The 23681-nt window shown below is 43.1% G+C and overlaps 2 protein-coding genes across 17 annotated transcripts in view; one reads left to right on the top strand and one right to left on the bottom strand.

Moving 5' to 3' along the window:
* Positions 1-13234, bottom strand: part of DCUN1D3 (defective in cullin neddylation 1 domain containing 3) — a 19653-nt gene extending 6419 nt beyond the window's left edge. The window contains exons 1-4 of one of the 15 annotated variants that reach the window (XM_035548648.2): positions 13116-13180; positions 9628-9725; positions 2953-3029; positions 881-1003 (exon numbers count right to left, since the gene is read on the bottom strand). The gene's annotated coding sequence lies outside the window, so the exon portion shown is untranslated. Of the gene's footprint in view, positions 1-880; positions 1004-2743; positions 3030-4449; positions 4786-6330; positions 6440-9597; positions 9726-13115 lie in introns of those variants that run through there. The other 14 variants (XM_050713756.1, XM_050713760.1, XM_035548642.2 and 11 more) reach the window with 14 other exon arrangements.
* Positions 13087-23681, top strand: LYRM1 (LYR motif containing 1). Of its 2 annotated transcripts, none has more exons than XM_035548653.2 (4): positions 13087-13232; positions 20382-20540; positions 21592-21684; positions 23368-23681. In XM_035548653.2, the coding sequence occupies exons 2-4, from the start codon at positions 20382-20384 to the stop codon at positions 23482-23484; spliced, it is 369 nt and encodes a 122-aa protein (XP_035404546.1). In that variant the 5' UTR covers positions 13087-13232; the 3' UTR covers positions 23485-23681. The 2 variants fall into 2 exon arrangements, with proteins under 2 accessions (XP_035404546.1, XP_035404545.1); XM_035548652.2 differs by having other exon boundaries at positions 13207-13347.

Genomic DNA, 23681 nt, shown 5'->3' with positions numbered 1-23681 from the left:
TGCAGACTGCAGCCTGGCACTGGTTCCTTGCTATCATGTCTGAGGAACATTGCCTTCTTCAGTCTGCACCAGTCATTTCTTCATTACACCAAAACAAAATAGGGTATTATTAGGCATATCAGCCTTCCTTCTTTTTTTCTTTAAATTAATCAGAAATCAAATGCTAATTCTACACTAACTCTTGCTCTTCTATCAGCTTCTCAAAAGCAACTGGCACTAATTTGGCTAAGTTTTTCTTTAAAGTGCAGCCTGCAAGTAAAAGAATAAAAAAAAAAATCTAAAAGCTAGCAACAGAGCTTAAAGCAGAGTTTAGACAGTTTATAAAATTTTCTGGTCAAAGATATAACAGCAATTGCTAGCTGTTGTGGATTAGGAACAGCTTTTCCCTATGGGCAGGTTAAAGAAGAGCTGCCTATTAATGGTACTTTCTTCTAAAGCAGCTGGTAGATGTCAAATCGCATGCAGCACAATGGACAGATTAAGCCAATTCACTTTAGTAATCCAGACTTAGATCTGAAAAAAGAAAGAGAGTTTGCAAGACTAACTTAAAAGCTCTGTCCACACACTTGCCTAACAAAAGTGATTCATGCTGCCACGCTTCCTAACAACAGCTTGTATTAATAACAATAATCTAACATTGAAATCTATAAAGTGACATCATCAGTATGAGGAAACGGGAGTTTTGCTGTTGTTTGCTGCCATGAGAAGACAGAGGGAAGGTCAGTCAGCATTATTAACACCCATACTTGAGGAAGTGTCCTCACTGCTGTTTCTGAAACCCACTGGAGAGTACAATAACGTTAACCCAGGGAGTGCAAGTTAAGCGAGTCCCCTGCAGTGCACCCCTCTAAACAGACAAGTTTCCTACACCCCAGCCTACCTGCCTTACAGAGGCTGCTGCTGCTCCCGAGCTGCCACTGCCAGAGCTCTGCTAGCATCGCTCTACCTTGCAGCGATGGAGATCCTCCTTTCTCCACCTGACTGAGATTTTCACAGCACAATCCTGCTCAAACACACCAGAAGATACTCAAGTACAGTTGCTTTAATTCCTCACTTTTCTACTACCTGAAACTTGATGCCGTGTGCCATGTGTACTTTGAAGCACTCCACCCCCAAAATAGCAAAAGCCGCTAAAAAAAAGTCACGGTGCATCCGCTGGCACTTTGTCAATTTATCTGGATTTGTAAGAGACAAGTCTTTTGGCGCTCCATCAGTTACCCTTTTATAAAATGCTTTTGCTGGATCCACTTCACTTACTAGTCACCTCCGCTTCCTACATGACTCAGGTTTCAAGCCGTGAAAGCAGTAAGAGCCTCGGAAGGAGATAGAAACAAGTGGGAGAACTCAAATCTTTTGTTAAGGAAGGATGGAGAAAGGATCTGATTGCAGCATCGGGAGCTGCACGGAACTCAGTGTTCAACAGGCATTAAAAAAAAAAAAAAACACTTTCCTGAAAGCAAACAGAGCTACTCATTTAACTGTAGAGCAAAGCAAATGTCATGTCTAGGTCACACCGATTACGCTGAAGTTAGCACAAGGACGTGCAGACATATTTCTCCCAGCTGGATTGGGAACTTCAAGTATAAAGTTCTTTTGTTATGTGATACAAAGGTTATACTGGACTGGTGGCAAAGCACCAATTCCCAAAACAATCAGTTCTTAAGAGCAAAATTACTGTAACATGCTTATACAACTTGTCAGTGCAAAAAAAAAAAAAAGGAAGCACTGATTGGCAGTTTTGCCATTCTTGTATTAAAGATCAAAATCCAGGGCTAGCACTGGAACACACTCAGCGCTACAGGAGGCAGTACTCCCAGAAAAGTCTGGTTACTCAGACAAGTATTGAGTAATAACCTACAGTAAATATGAATCACCGAGATGCCCATGAGGCCATCTTCCCCAGAACAGGAACTGCTAAGCAGAGATCAACAATGATGTTCTCTATTCCTTTCTAGAAGGGAGTAAGCAACTGGAAACACAAGAAGACTAGTGCTGGTAACTGCTGCCAGCTAAAGGAAAGCCACCCTCCAAGAACAAAGGGTATGTACAACTGTATCACCCACTACATTAAACACAAAATCTAGAGGAGATGGGAGAGACCTTGCTAATGCTTGGGTTGATTGTTTTTGTTCTTTTTTTCTTTCTTTTTCTTTTTTCAAGTGCTGCAAAGCAATTGGTTTTTATCCAATATTTTCAAGTGACCAGATCAGACATAACCCAAGGTTTGAAGGGAGCACAACAAAGTGACTCAGTAACAACCCTGTCACACGCAGCACACCGTGGCTCAACTGAAAACACCAGAACTGCAGTGGGGGAGAGTTAGCAGAAGTGAAAATGTGAAGGGGATATTTAAGTTATGCAGTATTTTTCTTCAATGACTAACATTATTGTAGTAATAGAAATTATTGGTTATGTTCATAGAATAACAAAACACCGCCAAGCATTATGCTGTTTAATAAAGGGTTGCATCACAAGGTATTTACAGCAAGTTTCAAAAAGTATCAAGTATCAAGAAACAGGAAAAAAAACATACATACATTCAAGAAGACTTCAAAGACAGGGTTATGAAACTGCATAACAAAAGGGGACACAGCTCAGCCACACATTAAATCCCTTCCCAAGTAGGGGTTCAGTAGCTAAGGCAAAGACAACATTTGCCGGAGTTTAACCAAGCCTCAATGTTTTGCAAATAATCGGGCAGAGCCTTTAAGAATTTCACAGAATTTCACTGTGCATTATTTACCTTCTGTGGGCAAGGAGGCATGACTTCTAAAATAGCAGAGTGTAGGGAACAGTATCATGGGTGCCCCATCTTTTTCCAGCTCTGAACAGACACACAAAGCTTTCCATAGGGGAGGCACAAGAGGATCATTGCAACTGCTGAACCAGAAGCAATCGCTGTTCTAACAGTTGATGCTGTGCCACTGACCTTGTAAGCAAACTTCTACTTACATAGCTTCAGCTACACAGGGAATCATTCCACTAGCTTTTGCAGCCTCCTTCAGGTCCCCTGGGTTCCACATGGAACACTGTAAAAACAAAAGGACCGCACAAATCTTTACATTTAGAAGAGACTACAAAAACCATAAAACACACCAAATTGCTCAGTAGTGACTATGCATTTAATAAAACCTTGTAGAGCCCAATTCTGTTTGTTAAGAGAGTCATTTTACAAAACTACCTCAGTTTTGGACTTACTAAGTAGCACTAACGCCACTATGTGTTATTATAGAAAGCACAGATCAGCTACTGAATATAACAGACAAGTTCAAATGTTTGTTAAAAGCAAACACACACTTCCGGACAGCTTTATGGCTTTCAGCAGGGCAGTGTTAATTCCTCATTTCATGTGCTCATGGCAAACCAGAGGCCATACTATCACTGCCACTGCATGTTAGCCAAGCAGCTGTTTAATCTGAGAATGCCAGACAGCTGCTACCTAGCAAAGCATGATTTGGGTCTAGAAAGTAACTCTTTTTTCATTCTCTAGCGCATTTTTTTCCATGTTTGTTTTCCCATGTTCAGTCCAGTTGGCTCAGCTTCACTTCTCTGAAGTTCCCAGCTCTGTTAATATAAGTAAGAAGCTCTGAAGAGATGACGACAGACAAAGGTACGTCTGGTTTGTATAGCATGGGCTACAACCACAGCACTTTGACAACACTTCTGTTTGTACCTGATCGAGGAAAAAAGCTAAAAACAAGAAAGCTACGGCAAAGCTCCTCTGCTCAGTCACACTACCACCAAAATGCTTGTTTTTACAGCTCTCAGTACATCTAGAGAGCAGGAAGGTGATCAAAAGCTGCCTTTCTGCACGCTGACTTTTTACATGAGACATTCTTGTTGGGAAACGAGGGGGAACATTAGCTGCTTCAGTGCCTTCCTCAGTGCAGAGCAGGGAATGGGTGTAGAAAGTCAGCCACAGGAGTGGTTCTTATTGCACGTGCCATTCTCCAGATCACCTGAGTTTTCCCCAAACTCAAGTCCTATACTCAGATATGTTGAGCAAACAAGAATAAAACCTAGTTGGCTGTTACAAAGCCAAGGCTGTTATAAAAGGGGCAAGCCAGGGAAACAGGCAGCCAAAAGCTTTGAGAGCAGCAGGGAACAGTGGGGTGGTACTTCTGGCTGTAATACACACCACAGCGCAAAAACACACCTCACTGAATCCTTCTTAGACTGTCTTTGAGGCTGGCATTCCAAACAGCCCATTCCCTGTGGGTTCACACCCTCTGCCTCCAAAGACCCCCTTCATACCAGCAGCAGCCCCCAGCTCTTTCAGACCATGCTCCTCCCGAAGAGGCCACCCTGCACAACACAAGTACCAACTCAGGTTTCTGTGTGAACACAGCTTCCCACAAACCCTTGAATGTAATCAAATTCTACATCTGGCACCTCTCTGTTAATATTTTTCTGGCCTCCTGCAACTAAATAATTCCTTTTATAAATCACCTGGGGAGCAAAGGAGAGACGGGCAGAACAGGGCACCATGCAGCCTCCTTCCCCAGGGGCCTGCTGAGACAGCGGAGAGGCAGCATCTCCCACTTCTCATTTTAAAACAGCATTGTCATGGCAACTTCATGCAACAAACTAACTGCTCCTCAAACAGATCGGTATTTCTCTGGAAGACGCCTCTGACCCACCAATTCCACATTTCCAGCAGACTACAGCCCTTACTGGAAGCTGACGCGTACTGCAGGTTCAAAGGCAGCTGAAGCTGATGGAGTTCAGCCCCACTCCACAAGAGCCAAACGTTTTCCAGGTTGTTTGAAGTAGTTTCCACATTGGCTGACCTGTAGATACACAGTCAAGAGCCAGGGATTTTAACATCTGCCAGAACTGCCAGCCACAATTCTTCCCCTGTTGTTATAATTTTTATTCTACCAAGCTGTCCATTTCACTTTATTTTTTTTTAATATAAGCGGCAAGCCTAAACTTCTGTGACAACACAATTACAGGGCGCAGAATAAAAAGTTAGTATGAGTTAGCTGAAAACACACAAGGAGCTCTTCAAGCCTGTATTTAAAGGTCATCACAGCACAGCGATGCTGTGAGTGACTCCAGCCTAAGTCATGGGAGATGAATGCAGCGGGGTGGGGAGCAGCATCACCACTCTCCTGCACGGGTCTGAGTTTGGTGCTTGGGTGAGGCTCCAGAGGCAGGGCTCAGTGCCGTGGTCACACAGCATCTCCCCTGGCTGGCATGAGACAAGAATCAGGCTACAGCAACTCAAACAGCCTCCCTCGTTCGTTACCAACCCCATGCAGCAGTCTGTAGGGAAAATAAGCAAGCCCTCAGCATCCCCAGGACCCTTGTTTGGCTCGCCTGCCTTCCTCCTGCACCTGTGCCTGGCTCCCTGCTGTGAGCTGCGCTCTCCCGAACACTGGCACCCAGAGGATCACGCTACAGAAACGCCGCAGCCCTGAGGCTGCTGCTGCCTGAACGCTGGTCCTCAGCTGCTTTTCAAGGAGCAAGAGCTGGTAGTGCACTTACTAAAGGCAAAGTTCTTTGTTTTTTTTTTTTTTCCTGTGTGGAATCAGTGAAGAGTTAGCAGTATTGTCTCCCTCTTCAGCAGGATCAACATTGCACATGCCCTGCATTTACACACTTGGTGAGTAAACATTAAAGCATGAACAAAGCTTCTACCAAAGCCATCACATTATGGGAACTGCTCATTCCAAGCCATAGCCTGCAGTGAAACTACCTCAGCCCGAGCACCCGGACAAAGGCACGACGGACATGTGATGTTTTTTCAGAAGCCCCGAACTCCCCTCGCTGCATCCCTAACCGAGCAGCGCGCCAGCACGAGGCTGTAACACATCTGCTCTGCATCTCTGCTGCAGAAGGACCTCCATGCAAAACTACTCAAGAGGAAGTCTAAAAGCAAGAAAGTCCCGCTGCAACTAGTTAAAAAAAAGAATTGAGAGTTAGTCAGGCTTCCTGCAGGTCCAGCAGCTGTCAATGAACTAGAGCCAAGTTATGGCTTGGGGGGAATCCCGATGGGAACGCTGCTGACCTGTCCCAAATCAGGTTAACAAACCATTTCTGGTGAGCCTTGCTTTGAGCTTTGGAATCAGAGCGCAGTATTTAGAAATGTGACCAGACTGGACAAGGTTTGCCTCTGCAAACCACACCTGTATCAGAGCAGAAGGCACTCACACAGACATAGGGGACCACGTGGTGTTCTGGCTGCCACCTGGCAGAAGGCTAAATGGCAGTCAAGGGCCAGCTCTCAGCGCCAAGAGCCAGAGCTACCACCAAGCCTCCAAACACAGCCTTGGACAAGCCCTACAGCACCCAGCATACAGGCCAGAACCCCTTTAACAACCACACCTCAACGCCGTGCGCTGTCACTTCACATCCAGCCCCGAGACGTCACCGGAGATCCTTCCGTTCAAGACCAAGCAGGAGAAACCCACTCTCTGCACTCTCTACGAGCACCCTGCTAAGACACAGGGCATAAAAACATTTCATGTTCACAATGGGGAAAAAAAAAAAGCCTGAAAACACTGGGACAGATGTTTCAGATCTGTAGCTCGCTGTGTGCAGCTAATTGTATGAGGTTAGCTTAAGAAAAAATGAATAATAATGTGAGAAGTGATAGGGAAAGAGAAGGGAAAGGTACTTCACTACATTTGCTCGTGGAAGGCACATTCCTTAAACAGCTTTTTCAACACACAGGCATCATGCTTGAATCCCTCCCTTTCTTTTACATTCTCTAACCACACAATACCTTACATGCTGATTATTTTTCATTGTCTTTTCCACTTAGCCCCATTAAAAGTTTTAAATCCTTTCCTACTACATCCTTCATCCTATTTTATTAGGTGGGTGGAATGATTTGTTAGGATTATTGTATTTTCACAGAGCAAACCCAAGTCCAGTTAGTTAAATAGTGTATAATCTTGGAAGGGTGCCTCCAGGTGGTTCTGTAATGTAAATAAGTTAATGAACTAATTTACAGAGCAGCAGTACTTGTTTTTAGGAGTCTACTGAGGCTATGAGCAAGACAACGCACAGTGGGGAAGTTAAGACAGTCAAAGGTTGCAGCCACTCGAGGTGACACCACCAATTTTCAGGAAAGCTGAACTCAGATCCCATAGCAGATTCCATCCAATTTCCCACCTAGTACAAAATTTACATACTTCTACACAAGCAAACTCATGTATTCCACTGCAAGTAACTCAAACCTGGAGGAGCTGGAATCTACCAATTTCAAAAAACAAAGATTCAGTCACCGAGCAGTTCATGACCATCTACTGAAACCATCAACCTCCCCTCGCTTCCCTGCCAAAATTCATATAACTTTCAAGGTCCAGCACTTACAAGGAAAGCAAATCATCATTTAATGATTTCTTTTTTCCTTTAACATGCAAAAGATTGTAAAACAATATTCCTTCCTCATTTTTCCAGGGTTCACCATAACTTCTGCACAGCATGACAGACCTTTAACACTTTGATACGTGTTATGAATCACTGAAGCAGCACACGCCAGGGCAAGAGCTCCTTTGTGCTCCGACACAGCCAGCTCATCTCGCTACAGCAAAGCTGCAGCTTAGGGAACCAACAGGAACCGTGATCCTCAGATATCTGACACAGACGCATTGCGCTGTAAACATCTGAGAGTTGCTGTGGTACAAATATTTACTTTATTCTGCCTCAGTCAATTCTGTAAATTACAGAAATCTGCGACTGTCCTGCAGCCAAACCAGAATAACTTTGAGACCTCAGTCTACAACGCACTCTGCAATGGAAAAACATTTTCTTTTAAACTGAGTTTAGTGTGTATGGATTTTCTTTTGCTCCACGTTCGGCTGGCAGACTTCATCCTGAAGCAGCTGAGGTACCTCCATATGGTATGTTGAGCAAATGTAATTCGGGTAGCTAATAAGTGACTCCTGTAATAATGAGATATGCTTAAAAGTGATGTAACAAGTAACTTTCTATTTCCCACTGCTCACAACAACAAAGAAAACTACATGAACCACACACAAGCAGAAAGCCCTCCTAGCAGCTCTGGTCAGCAGTGTCCCACCTCCAGCATGTCTCAAGGCAGCCATGAGAACCTCGAACCACACACCCACCCACCAGGCCAGAGCAGGGACAGGCCCAGAGACGAGAGCCAGACCATCTCCTGAGGTCACTTCTGGCATCAGATGCTCACAAGACGTTTACAGAAGCACCGCCAGCCTTCTTGGTAAAGTGTAATGTAGTTTACGGGCTGCCAGCCAGAAGAATCACTCATTTCATACAGCTGTGTAGGAACTTCATGACCAGCCGACCATGTAAATATTGGAATAATATTTAAGTTACGTACAAAGAATTGTGCTAAGTGAAAGGCCTAAAGCTAACTGAAATCTAAAAGCACATTAAGAGCATGTGCTTGTATTTTTAAAACTCCAGCTGTAGTTTTTAAAGCAGAAAATACACAAAGCCACCCGCAGAGACCTTAGTTCTGATTTCCCTATTACAGGGCACTTCACACTGCACGAAGGATGCAGCACTATTTAGATGCTAACTGTATCAACACCTTCAAAGTAGATCCTTTGAATACTTCAACTTGGTCATCAGTTACAACAAAGACTCTCAGCTCTTCTTTGCAAGTCCGGTGGCAGCTTTGACCAACACACTTCAAATAAATTTTGACTTACCCTTGATTTCGCTCAGTAACAATTTGCTTAAGAAAATTGTCAAGGCTTATAGGTATCTATCTTTGTGTCTTGTAAGAAATATAATCACTAACTCCAGGCCCAGGCAACCATGCTTGAAGCTGGTATACTTCACATATCAGACCTTTGGCATTTTTAGACCACCCATTTAAGTGCTGACCCAAAGTACTTAAGGATCTCTGCACAGACTCATTTGTACTGAAAATACTGAACAGTCAGCATATGACCAAGTTCTAGGACATTTGGATTTATGAGTCTATTACTAAGCTACACACGCCTCCTATATCCATTAGGTGCTAGGATGATTTTCTCCCTCTCACTTTAAAACAAAAGACTGACAGCATTAGACGTTTCAAAACTGCAAAAGGAGAAGCTGCGTTACGCTAAAAAAATTCAGAGTAAGAAATGAAAACTGTCACTTGCTGCTACTACTTGGATGCAAAAATAAGACTGGTATTTTTCAGGAGCACAAAAATCGTTTTGGTTTAAAAAAACCACAGACACTAAGTAGGAAAAGTGAGACAACGAATAACTATGACTGTCATACCATCTTCAGCAGCCTGACTTTTTGGGAATAAAAAACTGTGACAGAAGGTCAGTAACAGCATTCTCACATTTTGCTAAGTAAGTTTTGTCTTTCACAAAACAGATGTCACAGACAGAACAGCATTTATAACTATTCTTTCTGAGACACCAGAAGATTATCACAGCTCGTTCTGTTTACTGGAATCCTGCCTTACCACCTATACCTTTGTTAGTTTCTCTACAGTACTCCTACCTCCATGAAAGGGTTCTTTAATACAACTAAGTCGTCCCCTAACCATCACTCTTCACATAAAGAAGAATTACAATTAAATAAAATCTCGATTCTCTGCTTCCTTCATTTGACCTGAGAGCTGTCCCCCCAGACAGGGATAAAACATGCACGTACCGAGTCTAAGCAGCCTTGTTCTCACATTACCTTTAGGGCACGAAGCTTTCATTCACCTCCTCTCCCTGTATTTCCTCTGGTCTGGTCAACACTGAAATCAGAACGTAGAAGCATCACACCACAGCTACCTGTAACAGGGAGAAGCTCCTTATGTCATCACAAAGGACACGGCACTGGGGTAGGACAAAGCAAGCTCCCCTCTGCTTTGCCAACCACCAACACCCCGGGGTGCTCCAGCCTCTTGCTGACGGCCAGTTACTGACTGCTGTGCAGCTCCTCAAAACCTTTTCATGCAAGGGGGAAGCTGAGGTGGAAGCAAACAATGCGAGCACGTCCGCAAGCCTTGGATTTTCTGATCATTCCCTGGGAAGGCTTCAACCCAGATCTGTAATTACCGGACTCAAACTAGAGCTTAAAAAAAAAAAAAAAAAAAAGATAGCTGACTGAGCCGAGTGCTTCACACAACGTGCTTGAGACTGCTTCTGGACTGATGGTACAGAAGACACCAAGACAGCCAGCACAGACAGCTTACAAGTGTCCTGTGTTTACAGGCAGTAAATTGCAGGTGGCTCATTACCAGAAAGGCAACATTTGCTAATGCAAGTCGCCATGAAATTACCATTGTTTCAAGTCAAGCTACTATGTCATTACTGCTGAGTAAGTTAGAGTCAAGTATACAATTAATCCATGTCACCAACATAGATAATCTGCAAAACATTACAGCCATTTAATCTAGTATTTTTAAAAGGAGGAAGAGGGAAGAGACAAAAGGAATTATTAGACTTCCAGTAACCACAAGACAAAGCCTATTAGTCAGAGGCCAATAAAGGAAAGGAAGCCAGCAAGATAAGAGGCAGACCCCTAGGGAGAAAGAGCCAGAGAGAAGGAGCCCAGCCAGGGAATTCTGATGAAGGCTGTTAGAGGGTTCCCCCTTATCTCGTGACTAGCAAGTCCCTCAAGTGTTTACAAATTGTGCTTTCAGTCTCCAAAAGTTCTGGCTGGCAACCTTCCGCTCCTCTTTTATTTTTAAGGATGAGGATGAAAGAAAGCTCTGTTTTTCTGAGATCCCACACCTCTGATTTTGCAGTCTCTTCTTGCTCAGAGGAGTTTTCCTGTTCCCTTCATTACTACAGACTCACGTGCCTAATGGAATAATGACACTGTTCCTGCGCTTCGAAAGTTCTCACAAACAGCCAAAACAACAGGACGATGGGTTTTACAGCGCCCCAAGGCTCTACATTAATTACACTGATGAACACTTCCCCATGCCCAAGAAAAAAAAGAGAGTGCCACAGTGTGGGACAGTTCTGAGCAGTACTGGGGTACTCAAATTCCTGCAGACTCACAAGCTTGCATCTGCTTATACCAAACCACCCTACCATCATTTTCTGCCACGAGGAAATACAAGTTCACAAGGCTCAAAGTGTTGGAGTAGTCATGTCTATCCCTCATTCCTCCACCTCCTTTCTGCCCACTTCTTATTCCCCTGCCCCAGTATACATCCACACAACATAACACAATTTTCTTCCTGGTCCTTAAGGTGAACCAAAAAAATGAGCAGAACTGAGCCTCCCCCTCACCCGCACACAAATTTGTCAGAACAAGTCCCTTTGTCTTAGAAGTCCACCAAATGCTCTGGCAGCCTCTCTTCCTCAATACACTCTACTATAACTAAATTAAGGCCTTCCAAAAGAGCTGTTCTGGGTTTTGATGCAAAATCAGCCTTCATTCACCAAATCATCTTTTTCTTTCATGTTATTTAATGCTAAACAGAAACAAGACATAATTAAAATGAATTTCCAAGATCAACAAATTATAAGAAGTGCTGACACAAATTGGCTAGAACTTACTATGAACGTGACACTGTTTGACTCCAAAATAAAGCAAGAAACCCTGCAGAGAAGGCACCTAACTCAGCCTCAAAGGAGCAGATTACAGATCACGTTGCAGGTTATCAGTCTCAAGCTGAAAGCAGTTTCAAAAACATCACACTGAGCAGTCAAGCAGTATCACAGCTGTAAGTTTCCCCCATTAAGAGTTCTGCAATATTGTTTCAGGATGATAACCATTCATGTCCACATAGAACTTGCTATTAGGAAATAATCAGAATTTTAGAAATCATTACAAGAGCTGATATTTGCAGTAAGGTTGTAAAGCCAGTTATACTAATCTGAACTAATTCAACACAGATCACAAGCTCTCCTTTTCCTGCTGATCTGCAGAAAATCTTTGCTTTAGGCTTCAGGCTGCCTGTCACATAAAGGGCTACGAAGGTTTTCCACAGACCATTAGGTAATGCCTGTGCAGGGAAGGTACAAGATTTTAAAGACAAACTACAGAATACACAAGAACATGAAGGCAGATTTCCCTACTTTCACACACAGCCTTAATCAAGGGACTGTTTCCTCTTCTGAAGAGTAGCTTACACCAGAAAAGCAAGCAGCAGACTTCAGATGCGCCCAAGAAACACCAGCACTCAGACCTTCTCTCTGTCCATTGCAAGCCCAACTAAAACACTAATACCTTAGTCACACATTAACTGTTTGACAAAGAGGCTCTCACACAGCTAATCAGAATGTGTTTAGAAGAGATATCTTTTGATCAACTGTTCTCCCAGAAAAGACAGAGCGTGCAACAAACCTCCAACAACCACTGAGGCCTGTCAACAGGTTTTGTAAAGGTTCAGTCAGCTCTGTGCTTTTTGTCTGTACTGCTATAGCCCTTCAGAGCACTGACACTGTTACCCCTGTAAATTACGCTGTGGATGTTACCATTTAAAAAGAAGTTACCAGCTGTGGATCAATGTATATTTGAGTACTTGGCATCAGGCTCTTCAGTTATCGACACAACGCTTTGAAGGGCAGCACACCAGCAGCATTAACTCCATAAAGGATGCTCAGAAGATGATCCAGCGACCAGGGCGCTGACAGGACAGGCACATCCCTTCAACCAACGTTCGCTTCAAGCCCTGACCATGCAGAAGTTGTTGCAAGCGGCCTGTTAGCGTCAGCACAGCCCCGCAGAGCGAGTGGCCCGCGCCACCCCTCCCAGGCAGAAGGAGCACAGGAGGGGAGCGAAACGCGCTCAGGAGAGGGAGCAAAAGCTGAAACAAGGAAAATAACAACCGAGGGCTGCCCGGGCAGCCGGCTCCTCCGCGGTCCGCTCCCTCTGCCTTTCATTGCCCCGGTGCCCGGCGGGTAACAGCACGTCAGGGGCCTCACGGACCGCCCGCACAAAGCCGGGCAGAGCCGCCCCGTAGCCGACAGCCCCACTCCTCCCCCCCCAACCCCCTCACGCGCCCCGCGGGTCCGGGCCCTGCCGGCCCGAAGCGCTCGGGACGGGGCCGCTCCGCGCTGGGGCTGCGAGCCCCGGGGCTGCGGGACGCCCCGGCAGCAGGGGCAGGCGGCCGGGGGGAGCCCCCTCAGCGCCCGAGCGGGGCCGAGGGGCGGTGCGGAGCCCCCCGGAAGCCCCCGGTCTCGGCGCCCCCCCCCCCCCGGCGGCGCCGCTCCCTCACTCACCGCCGCGCTCCCGGCGAGGCGGCCGGCCTCCCCCCTCCCCGCATCACTTCCGGGAGGCTAGCAGTCAGCTGGCGGCGCGGCGCGACGTAAGGCTGCGTGCCCGACGCCGCACGCACGGTGAGGGCAGGGAGGGCGAGGCGCAGCCCACCGCCGGAGCGCCGTGGGGGCGGAGAGGGGCCGAGCCGCCGCGGGGAGGGTGCGGAGAGGGGTGGCGGAGAGCCGCGGCGTGGAGGTAAAGGGGGAGGGGAAGGGGGGGAAGGAGGCGCGGGGGAGAAGGCGGGGGGGAGGGGGAAAGGGGAGGTTTGGGAGTGCTGTCCCCCCCGCTGCACGCGTTGGTTGCGCCCCAGTCGGCAGGGGGCAGGGGGTGCCCCGCCTGCAGCGCCCCCCGGCGGCCGGGCGGGTCGGGGAGGGAGGGGGCTGCCGCCGCCATTTTGTGGCTGTGGCTGGCCCGGCCCTGGCAGCGGTCGGGGCTGAGTTGGAGGTGTCCCTGCCCAGGGCAGGGGGTGGGAACTTTACGGTCCCTTCCAGCCCGAACCGTTTTGTGATCGTGTGATTTTAGCACTGGCAGTGCCAGGCACAGTCAAGCTCCACAGCACCCTGCACTTGCCTGCAGTGCCATTGCCTGCCCCTTGGAGCATGGCTGCAGGGCAGGGAAGGTGGCTGCTTCCTCCCCTGCCCAGCTGCCTGCAGAGTGCTGGAGTGACTGCAGTGTCACGTCCAAGATAGACCAGGGTGTCCTCCATCCCTTACGCCACCTGCCCTGAGTGTCCTCTCCCACAGACATGAAGGCACTCGGACAGGTGTCACTGTGCCCAGCTGTGTTTCAGTGCTCCAGCTGCAGTCCATGAGGCAGAAGGCCCCCAAAGCCATGTGCCAACCCAGGACAGTCAAATGCAAATACTGATGAGACTTAGCAAAACATGAGAATTTGAATGAAATTTGTACACTTGATTTCCAAAAAACAAATATTTTTTTCAAAATATATCCTCCTTATAGCTCTCAAATTGTGACTAAAAATCTTTAGTAGCATATGTATGGAAGTCTTGGCACAGCAGTGTTTGGAAACTGAAGCACAGTGTTCACAAAAGGAGTTTTATTAAATGCACCAAGGAATGAAAGGAGAAAGGGGGCAGGGAGGATTGTTGCTCTGCTAGCATTAATATTTATACCTGTTCTCAAGTTTGGGAGCGGTTCCAGTGCTGGGAAATACTTGTATTCATACACTCAGTTGCATTTGGCTTAAAGCCGATGTATGAATAAGGTGCGTAAACGTATGCTGGGTTTTATGTCTATGTTGCTGTATTTTTGTATATCAATATTATATAAGTAAGGCCATCCAAGGATAGCTGAGACTTTATTTTCTCTGCTAAATTTGTTGCACTGCATTAAAACCTCTTTCTCTGTTTATGACTACTAGAAAACTAAATATGAGGAGAAAACATTTCTAAATCTATGAAATTATGAGTGACGGGGTTGCATGACACTAGAGACAAGTTCATATTGCTTTAGGATTTACCTGGAAACTATATGCCTTTTAACAGAAAATTAGTGAGTATTTAAAGCATTTTTTTCTGCTTTAAATCCTCCTCTCCACAGTCTAAGTCAGCATTTGTATTTTCTTCCTGAGGCTACTGAAGCACAAGAGGCACCCCCAGAGCGAGAGTATGTCCTGCAAAATCCAGATAATGCCTCAACAGCCTCAGACTAAGAGAATGAAAACTCCGTGATCTGAAGGAACTAGTTAAGGGTTTCCATTTTCATTTATTCAAATGAAGAGAATGTTATAGAATCCTAATTTTCTGCACCTTCACCTACTTGAAATTATATGGGAAAACCAGTGATAAAATCCAAGCCGTTCCTTTTACTATATAATTATATTCTCTTTGCATTTGGTTTCCTTTTTCTGATCAAAAGGCTGCTCTATGTGGAGAGAAAGCCATTTAATCTTTTAAGCTTTCTCCATGTAGGAGAAAGCTTAAAACAGATCCAAGTTCAGTCAAAAATCCCAGGCATGAATAGAATGGCGGAGTTCTCATCCCAGCTGTTGAACAGCGTAAGTACAAGACTTAGGCTAGTTAAGAGGTGTTCAGTGTTTCAGATCGCTTCAGTTTGCCAGCAGAAAGATACTAGCATAACAAAATGTAAAAACATTTGAAAGTCACCTTGCTTCCCCATTACTGAACAACATGGTTCAATAACTTCTTCACCAAATCTGCTTAGATTTATGACCATAGCAAGTAGATGGAAACAATGAGAAATACTTGAAATGAAATTAATCCTTAATAGAAATTTCTTGAAATGTAAAGGTTTTGCATCACTGGTAGAAGTGAGAATGTAACGTCATCTTGGAAGAATACAATCTTTCATTTTAGTTTGTTTTTCACCATGTGAAGTTTAGTTTGTTATTCACCATGGAATATTTTAGCTGTGATTGAATGGAATAGTTTAGCTGTGGTTGAAGCTTCACTGTGATTTGGTTTTGTCCGAATCAAAAAAATAAAAAAGGTACAAATATTCAATCAAAAATGAAAATCAGACAAAGTTGCCGCTTTGCTAACTACAGAATGCATTCACATGTGGTCAAATGTGTGCAGTGAACTAGCTGTCAAAAGCCACTACGTCTTTGCTTCGAGTAGAAGAAGATTAAATGACTTTTGTGGAAAGTGGATTTTGAAATTTAGTATCTCTGGAAGGTAGTGACCTGCACAGCTATCACAGGAGTTCATACAAGACTTACTTTGGCAAACTTGCACAAAACATGAATACGGATTACTGACCTGCAGTTGCTGTGGATAGCTGTGAAATGAGTGATTGATTATCTGTTGCATTAGCTTAGCTAAGTGGTATAATTTAGCTATGCAGTTTTTTGCGTCTCTTCAAATAAACCTTAGCCAAAGGGTACATTTGAAAATATGAGGTAGAGATTCTCATACGGGCTGAAGCTGATCATGTTCTATATTATAACGTCACTACATTGTGCTTTTGAGTTATGTTACTTATTTCCATAAGCAATCAGCCCAGCAGTTTGTCATTGTGTCTTTAGGACTCCTTGACAGTAGCAACCTAGCTGTCAAATAGAAGTTGTGTTGGTCCTAAATAAAACACGTCACAGCTGAGAAGTTCAAATGTGCTTTTCAAATGATTCCACGCAGGGTTCTTTTCGACCTGCTTCTCCTCTGAGCAAACGTGGTTTCACCATCAGCACTAAGCATCTGTGTGTTACTAATGCATGCCCTAGTTAGCTGGGATGTAAAAGAAGAGATAAAATGTTTTAGAATATCCTTCTTTTCTCCATGGGCTATTACTTTCACCCTTTGTTTCCTACAATCCTTTATACACTCACTGCTGGCAGATTTGATGTTTAACTTGAGTAGCTAATAACTGACTTGAAAGGATGAAATAAAATAGACTTACACCTTCAGCAGAGGAGCTGCGCAGGTAGGAGGAAGGTGCTGGACATGCATTCTTAGCCAAGCATCCATCGCTGGGAAGCAGCTCTAATTTAGCTGCTCGTATATGAGTATTTGGTATCCGTGCAGCTTGCCCTCTGTCCTATCTTCGTTTTGACTCTGCACTGTTGGGGTCACCTTACAGTGCCTCTGACAGATTCCTTCCCTTTTTTATTTTTTAAATAAACTTCTAATGTAAATTCTATGCAAACCTGCAAACAGCAAAAGAAGACAGGTGTTTCACTGATTATTCAGATCATTGAACTTTTGTGTAAAGCATCCAAAAAACCAAAGGCATGTGTATTTGTTTCCTGAAAGAAGAACTTGCTATTGCATTTTATAGTCTAAAGGACTATTTGTTTTAATTAACACACAAAAAAAATTGTATTTTCATCATGCAGTAACTCATTAAGTGCTCAAGCCTCCTTTGCAGGTTTGGATACAATGGGATGTTTCATGTGCTTGATCTGCATGTTGATAACAGGGGTTTGCATGTAGATCAAAAGAACGATACAACTCTGCATTGTCAGAGCTCTGCCTCGGCATCCAGCAGATGCTTACTTGGAAGCCAATGCTTGGCTTATTTCCAAAGGCTTAATTCTAGCAAACAGCTCAAAACCAGCGTGCCACTTTTCCCATTGATATGTTTGTGCATGCAGACCTACCTTTGACCTCTCCCTGTTTGTTTTGTTGCAGTAAACACCTGAGATTTGCTCAGCTAATACAATAGCCCTGTACTTCTGGACAAAAACGCCTGTGGTTAACATCTGTGGGCTGAATTCTGCCATGAAATGAAGGGTGGTAGAAGTTAAACAATGGGTGTGACTACCACAAGATGAATGTTAGTGGGAAAGCGGTGTAACATCCACTTAGCATTCCAGAGATGTGAAATATAATTATGATTTAAATGCCAAGATGAGTAAGTAAGAGGACATGAAAGCTTCCCTTATCTTCCTTTCTGTCCCACTCAGCGTCATTTTGCACACCCACAAAACTAACACAAGTAGCGTCACTTGATGAAATTGCACCTAACACATGACTTGTACCGTCACTTACGTTTCTGGCTGTGTGGGCTCTGTTTATACCAAGGAAAATAAATTCAATTTCTTTTACGATGTTCCATGTTGAAAATAATTTTGCTCTCTCAGTGGCATTACTCCATGTTTACACTCTGAGATCAGAGTCTGACCCATGCTTTGAATGTCATCCACTTTACTCTCATCCTTGCCCATGATAGTGAGGGCGTGGAGAGCTCCTTACACCTTCATTTATGTATCTCTGCAGGAATGGTTTATGAGCAGGTCTGTAATGTAGAAATTGTTGACTAAAATCACCTATGGGAGCAGCTGGTTGCTGAGTATACCTGGAAATCTGCTTAATGTGTTCTACATCATCTATCATATGCAGGAAGGAGAAGCAACCATGCAAAACTGCAGCCAGTATCTCGATGAGGGGCTGTGCAGCCCTGTATCCATTCCAACACTGAGAAATGAAAGAAAGGAAAAAATAAATAAAAGGTGGAGGAGCGGAAGCAACCCATGGGAAAAAAAAAAAAAGAATGCTGGTTTGAAACTTTTAGACAAAATCCAAAAGCAATAGGTGTGATTACAGCTCCGAGCTAAGGGCATGCATGGCCCTGAGCTGTGCCTCAGAAATTGTCTGATGCATAGGTCAGAGTTTAAACCTGTATTCTAAACTTATTTTCCCCTGAAATTATTCCTGTTATTTTTGCTTTATGGATTACATGAGAACCTAAGCTCAAATTCTCCAGTTCAGAACTCCCTTTTAGTAGCTGTCATCAGGGAACAAAGAGCATTAGCAGCAACGCCAGAGGTGACACCCTCGAATGAAAGCAGCGGGGTGAGGCCAGGAGGGGCTGGAGGTGAGGCCGTGATCTGGGACTCGGCTTGTGCCAGGTCAGCCCTCGTAACTGAGCTGTTCATTCTCTGGAAAATAATGCACTCAGCAGAGGGAAGCGATGATTTTTCAGATACAAGTGCATGCATAGCTTTGTGTATGACTATTTATTTATTTATTTATTTGCCTGAAATGGAGCTGTAGAGTGGATAAAGCAAAGCATTCATTCCAAGGTGTTTGATGAGTTGGGACTACCTATCTTTATTGCAGATATGTTTCCTAAACATTTGCTAGAAATAATTTGTGCTGGGTAGGAAGGATCATTTTTATATGTGGGGAAAATATATGATTGGTTAAATGTTTTAAAATATGAATATAAAAATGTTCTGTCTTAAGAATCAGATAAAAATAGTTTTATGTCTATACTTCTTCAGATCCACAACAGAGTTCATGAAACAACTCTTTAGATCATGGCAATGCTTAAGACAAAAAGGGCTAGGAGTTAAAAGTTTAGCTTTCTTAGCAAAAAGAACTGTGAGCCAAATCTGGTCTTCAGGTTAACATCTGTAACCGAATTTAGTAAGGGAAATATCATGTGAATGTGTGAAGCGACAGGAGGGCTGTGCTGCAATATTACCCCAAGAGCGGCTGCAGCCCCTTGAGAACTGTATGGCTTGATTTAAAACGCTCTTGTGCTTTCCACAGTAACACGAGTTCCCACAGACTGCAGGGAGATAAAATATCCATGTCGTCAATGTTTTTGCAGATTTCATGTACCACTAAGGCAGAGAGTGCTTCCTCCAGAGGACAGTTCAGGCTGAATTACCCTGTTCCAAACTTCGGAGGAGCGATTCCCAGCACATAGGTCTGATTTCAGGGTAGCTTTAGCCACAGTAACCAGAGCTCCAGGTTGGCAAATGGATCCTGAGACCTTCAGATGTCCTCTCCTTGACACTTGTTCCTCATTGTACCCATACACTTACTCACTTCGCAGTCCTGCTGCATTTTACTTTTGGACAGTAAGGTACCTTTGATGATTCCTAAAGCAGAAGTCATGGATTCAGCAAATCTAATCCACGTGGAGTAGAATATGACTCTGGGGAAGAAGCAGTCTTGCTACTCCAGCAGTGCATTTGTCTCCAGGATGTTTCTGGTCTGGGATGAAGTCGTGGCACTAGTTCCATGACAAAGTACTCATTTACGTAGAATGAGAATAGGATTTCACTTTTGATTTCTGATAAAGATTCCCAGCACACCTGGAGGCTGATTCAGGGGGCTCAGCAGGCAGTTAGCTCTCTGAAAATCAAGACAATCAGGACTTTCCTAAATCTGCAGGTAGTCTGCCTCTCTTGCAGTGCTTAAATAACATTGCTTTCATCACCTTTTCATCATATCAAACTCCGGCTGAATCGTTACTACATACCGTAATGGTATCATGAACAAGCTTCTCGGCACCTGACACCAAAACTGGTTTCCAGCAATATTGTAGTGGTTTTATCACGTACTTTATTCACAGGTCTCAAGGCACTTTGCAAAGACAGGGTCAGCATTGTTACAATAGAAAAGGGGACGCTCGGTAAGAGTTTCAGTGACTTGCCCAATGTCTGTTGCAAAATAGCAAGGAAACAAAATCTGGCCATTCTGGAACCAGGACTCTGATTCAGCAAAGCACTACAGCAGGTGCTTAACTTTGAGCAGGAGCTCAAGCTGTTTGAATGGAGGCAGATTTAAGTATTAGTTTAAATGCTTTAATGGACCAAGTCTTCAGCTTTCATCAGCTCATTATTGCTTACAGCTATTTCAGTTCTTCTCATAAGACTCAGCAGATCTTTAGATGGTGGAAATATTTTTACACTAATTCAACTGTGTGAAAAACTAGGTTTGGTGGCCTTTTTAGCAACAAGTGTTCATGTATACATTTGGACTTTTGTGTTATTTTCTTTGTTTGTTTGTTCTTTAGATGACCCCAGTTACTCGACAAGAAGTTCTTGGCCTTTACCGCAAGATATTCCGGATAGCCAAAAAATGGCAATCAGCATCAGGACAGGTAGAAGAAACTCTTAAAGAGAAAGATTACATTAAGAAAGAAGCCAAAACATTGTTCCGAAAAAACAAAGATGTAAGTGGGTGTCCTTATAGATTTGAATTTCTGAATGATTCTTTTTTTGTGATTTGTACTCTCTTAGTGACTGGATGCTGAGGTATGAATTTAAGAATGATTTCCCCCAAATTTCCTTCACCAGAAATGCTGGTATAACACATTATAAGGTATATTTGAGTTATAGTTTATTATTTCAGGGGTGAAATTTAATAAGAAAACTCAAACCATTTCAGACTTTTAACTCCTATAGAAGGCTAAAAGGTCTAGAGCTATCATTAAAAAACTCTGAGAAAAAGAAGTTAATTCCAAAGATACTGCCCATGTAATTGAAGCACCTTTTGATCTTTTAGAAAGCTAGCAAAGTGTATCATTACTCATGCAAAGGCAATCCGTGCTCAGTAGCATCTTATGCTTGTTTTTCTCATTTCAAAGCAGCAATTATTGGCACTTTTCATAAAAGTCTCATTTATTTTTTCTTAAGGACAACATTTCAAAATTCTTTCAAAAGGGACAAAACTGACTACATGGTAATCAGATGTCCTTTTTGTAATCCAAGGTCATAATACTCTTTTATATCCCATTTCAGTGTGGGACTAAATTCCACTGATGCAAAAATAAAAATTAAGTCCTAATTAACACCAAATTTCTGACTTCAAAGGGATTTTCTCAATGGAATGATAACAGAATGTAGCCCAAAGAGTCTCTTTTTCTCCTCTAGCTACCTTGCAGTGTGATGAATGGGTGAGTGTGCTTTTCCATGGATGTAATGGTAGTTTACACGTGTATTGTTTCTACAGATAAAATACCATGTTTGGGTAAAACCCTCCTTTCATACCATACTGTCAGTTCTGACAGCCTCTAGGCCTTTAATGCCTAGAACTATTGAGTCATGGCAAATGGTAATGTTAATTTTATGGATGTGCAAAATAAAATCATTATATCCTTGGGACTGCCCAAAAGCAAGTCATGTGGCTGTGCCACATCATTTACACTTGAGTTTCCAACTGCTAGTTGTTGTACTTATACAAAAATATATATATATGTATTTTTTAACTCTGAATTATCTTAGGTAACAGATCCAAAGTTGATTAAGCAGTGCATAGAAGAATGTGAGGCAAGAATAGAAATTGGACTTCATTATAACATCCCCTACCCAAGACCTGTGAGTATAAATCTATTCACAAAGACTTCATCAGTACCCACTTAGTTCTCACTTGACAATAAAATCGTAAGTTCATACTACTGTCAGCACACTGCATTTTTAGATAAGCTTGTATTTAAACACTGTGCTAAATCAGAACCAAATAAGCTAACTGTACATTGAAACATTCTCCATTTCTTTTCTCGCTTTAAGCTGGCTAATTTCTACTCAGGGAGTCAAAACCTAAATGTAGTTGTCTCAGTTAAACTCCCAGGGACTGAGAGTATTTAGACAGCCTTGACTGACCAATGACTCATAGAAAAAAAATGGTAACAGAATCAAATCCATTTAATCATCTTTCCACATAATTAAAAGAGAATAAAACAGACTCGAAATATTTCATTACATTACATCTCATAGATGTAATAATTTTCATAGCCTATGCTACTCATAACTGTTCTCCCTGACATCAATCAGGTCTTATAAAAACACCTTCCTATCTTGCTGATTCTTTTCACCTGTTCCTAGAGAAAAACATGCCTTAGATTAGTGAAACTGCTGGAAGTTGTAACAGTATCTTCTATTGCACCATGCAATATAGGTTCCTCATTGTCCAGTCATTTCTGTCTGTATTACCTTAACGCTGTATCCCACAGAGACTTCCTTCCTACTCCTGTTAATTAGTTTGCATTTTCACATCTATAGTTTCATTATCAAGCTGGTCATGGTACAAATTAATCTATATCTTCATCGGATGCTTGCCTAGAATAGGCATTTTTAGCATCTCTTTCATATATGGCTCACTCTTTTGCTCCAGTATACAGAACAACAATGCACATCTGGCAAGCTGTGCTCCTAGAAACGGGCATCAAAACATAAGTTCTGCAGCAGCTTCTAAATCTTAAAGGATCAGTCCTACATCATCACTCTCACATAAACTGGATGATCGTTGTTTTTCAGATTCCAGAAATGTCTGTTGCTGGTTTAGTCAGTAATTTTACTACTATTTGCACCTAAACAGCTGTCTTAAAGGGTGATAGTTTCAGCAACAATAGCATCTGACTGGTAACACCTACATTTTTTCAGTTGCTTATAGGGGGATATAGCTGCATGACTCCTACTCCCAGTCTTAAAAAGTATAAAGACTTTGTCAATCAAAAGAAAAACCTGTCACCTATCGAGCCTTCTGCTTGTAGAGTCAATGACATTGAGTGTGCATTTGAATATAGTATATATAATTGTGACAATAAGAAGGCAGTCTTTCAATACATACAGCTTGGCGTTATTTTGTGGCTTGCTAGCTGGGTATAACTAAAGCTTTAAGAATTCTACTCAGAAATGTATAGGGTTTTCTGGGTCTTGCTGTTCTGGAGTATTGCCAACGGTCATATTTCAACATCTCAAACTGCAGAACAGAGTTACTAAAGCTTAAAATATATAGGATTTTAATAAACGCAACGTTTAAGGCTTCAAAGTCATGCTATTAATCACTCTTCAGAAAGTTCTCTGCCTAGAAATCTAAAAACCTGGTTTAAGACAGTGCAGTTACCCTCTCCAAAATGTGAGAAAAGTATTTAAAGCTCAAAGAAATCTAGTCTGTATATATACTTTTTTGTTTTGATTTTGTTTGTTGGTGGTGGTGGTTTGGTTTTTTTTTTGGTAGTTTCTCCATTCGCACCTAACTGATGGGATTTTCTTTTCCAGATTCATCTGCCTCCTATGGGTCTTGCCCATAAACAAGGCCGTACATTTCGACAACAGGAAAAGTTGAGGAAGATTTCTAAGCCAATATACCTGAAATCCCATGATGAAATTTCATAACCCATCACTAAACTGTGATGTGTTTGGACTGTAATCCAGGTGATTTGTGTGCACAACTGTGAATGAAGCTGTTTTGGTCACTTGCTCCCACATTTCCTGAGGCCAGAAAGCTAACTGATGTAATGCATATGATGGATAAGGTTGGTCTAATACTATTCAACCATTGACTCATCAATAAAAGTAGCACTTTTCAAGGA

The sequence above is a fragment of the Cygnus atratus genome, chromosome 15 (genome assembly GCF_013377495.2).
Source record: "Cygnus atratus isolate AKBS03 ecotype Queensland, Australia chromosome 15, CAtr_DNAZoo_HiC_assembly, whole genome shotgun sequence".
Lineage (NCBI taxonomy): Eukaryota > Metazoa > Chordata > Aves > Anseriformes > Anatidae > Cygnus > Cygnus atratus.
The sequence above is the reverse complement of the archived record's forward strand: the minus strand, read 5'-3'. Positions and strand labels throughout refer to the sequence as shown.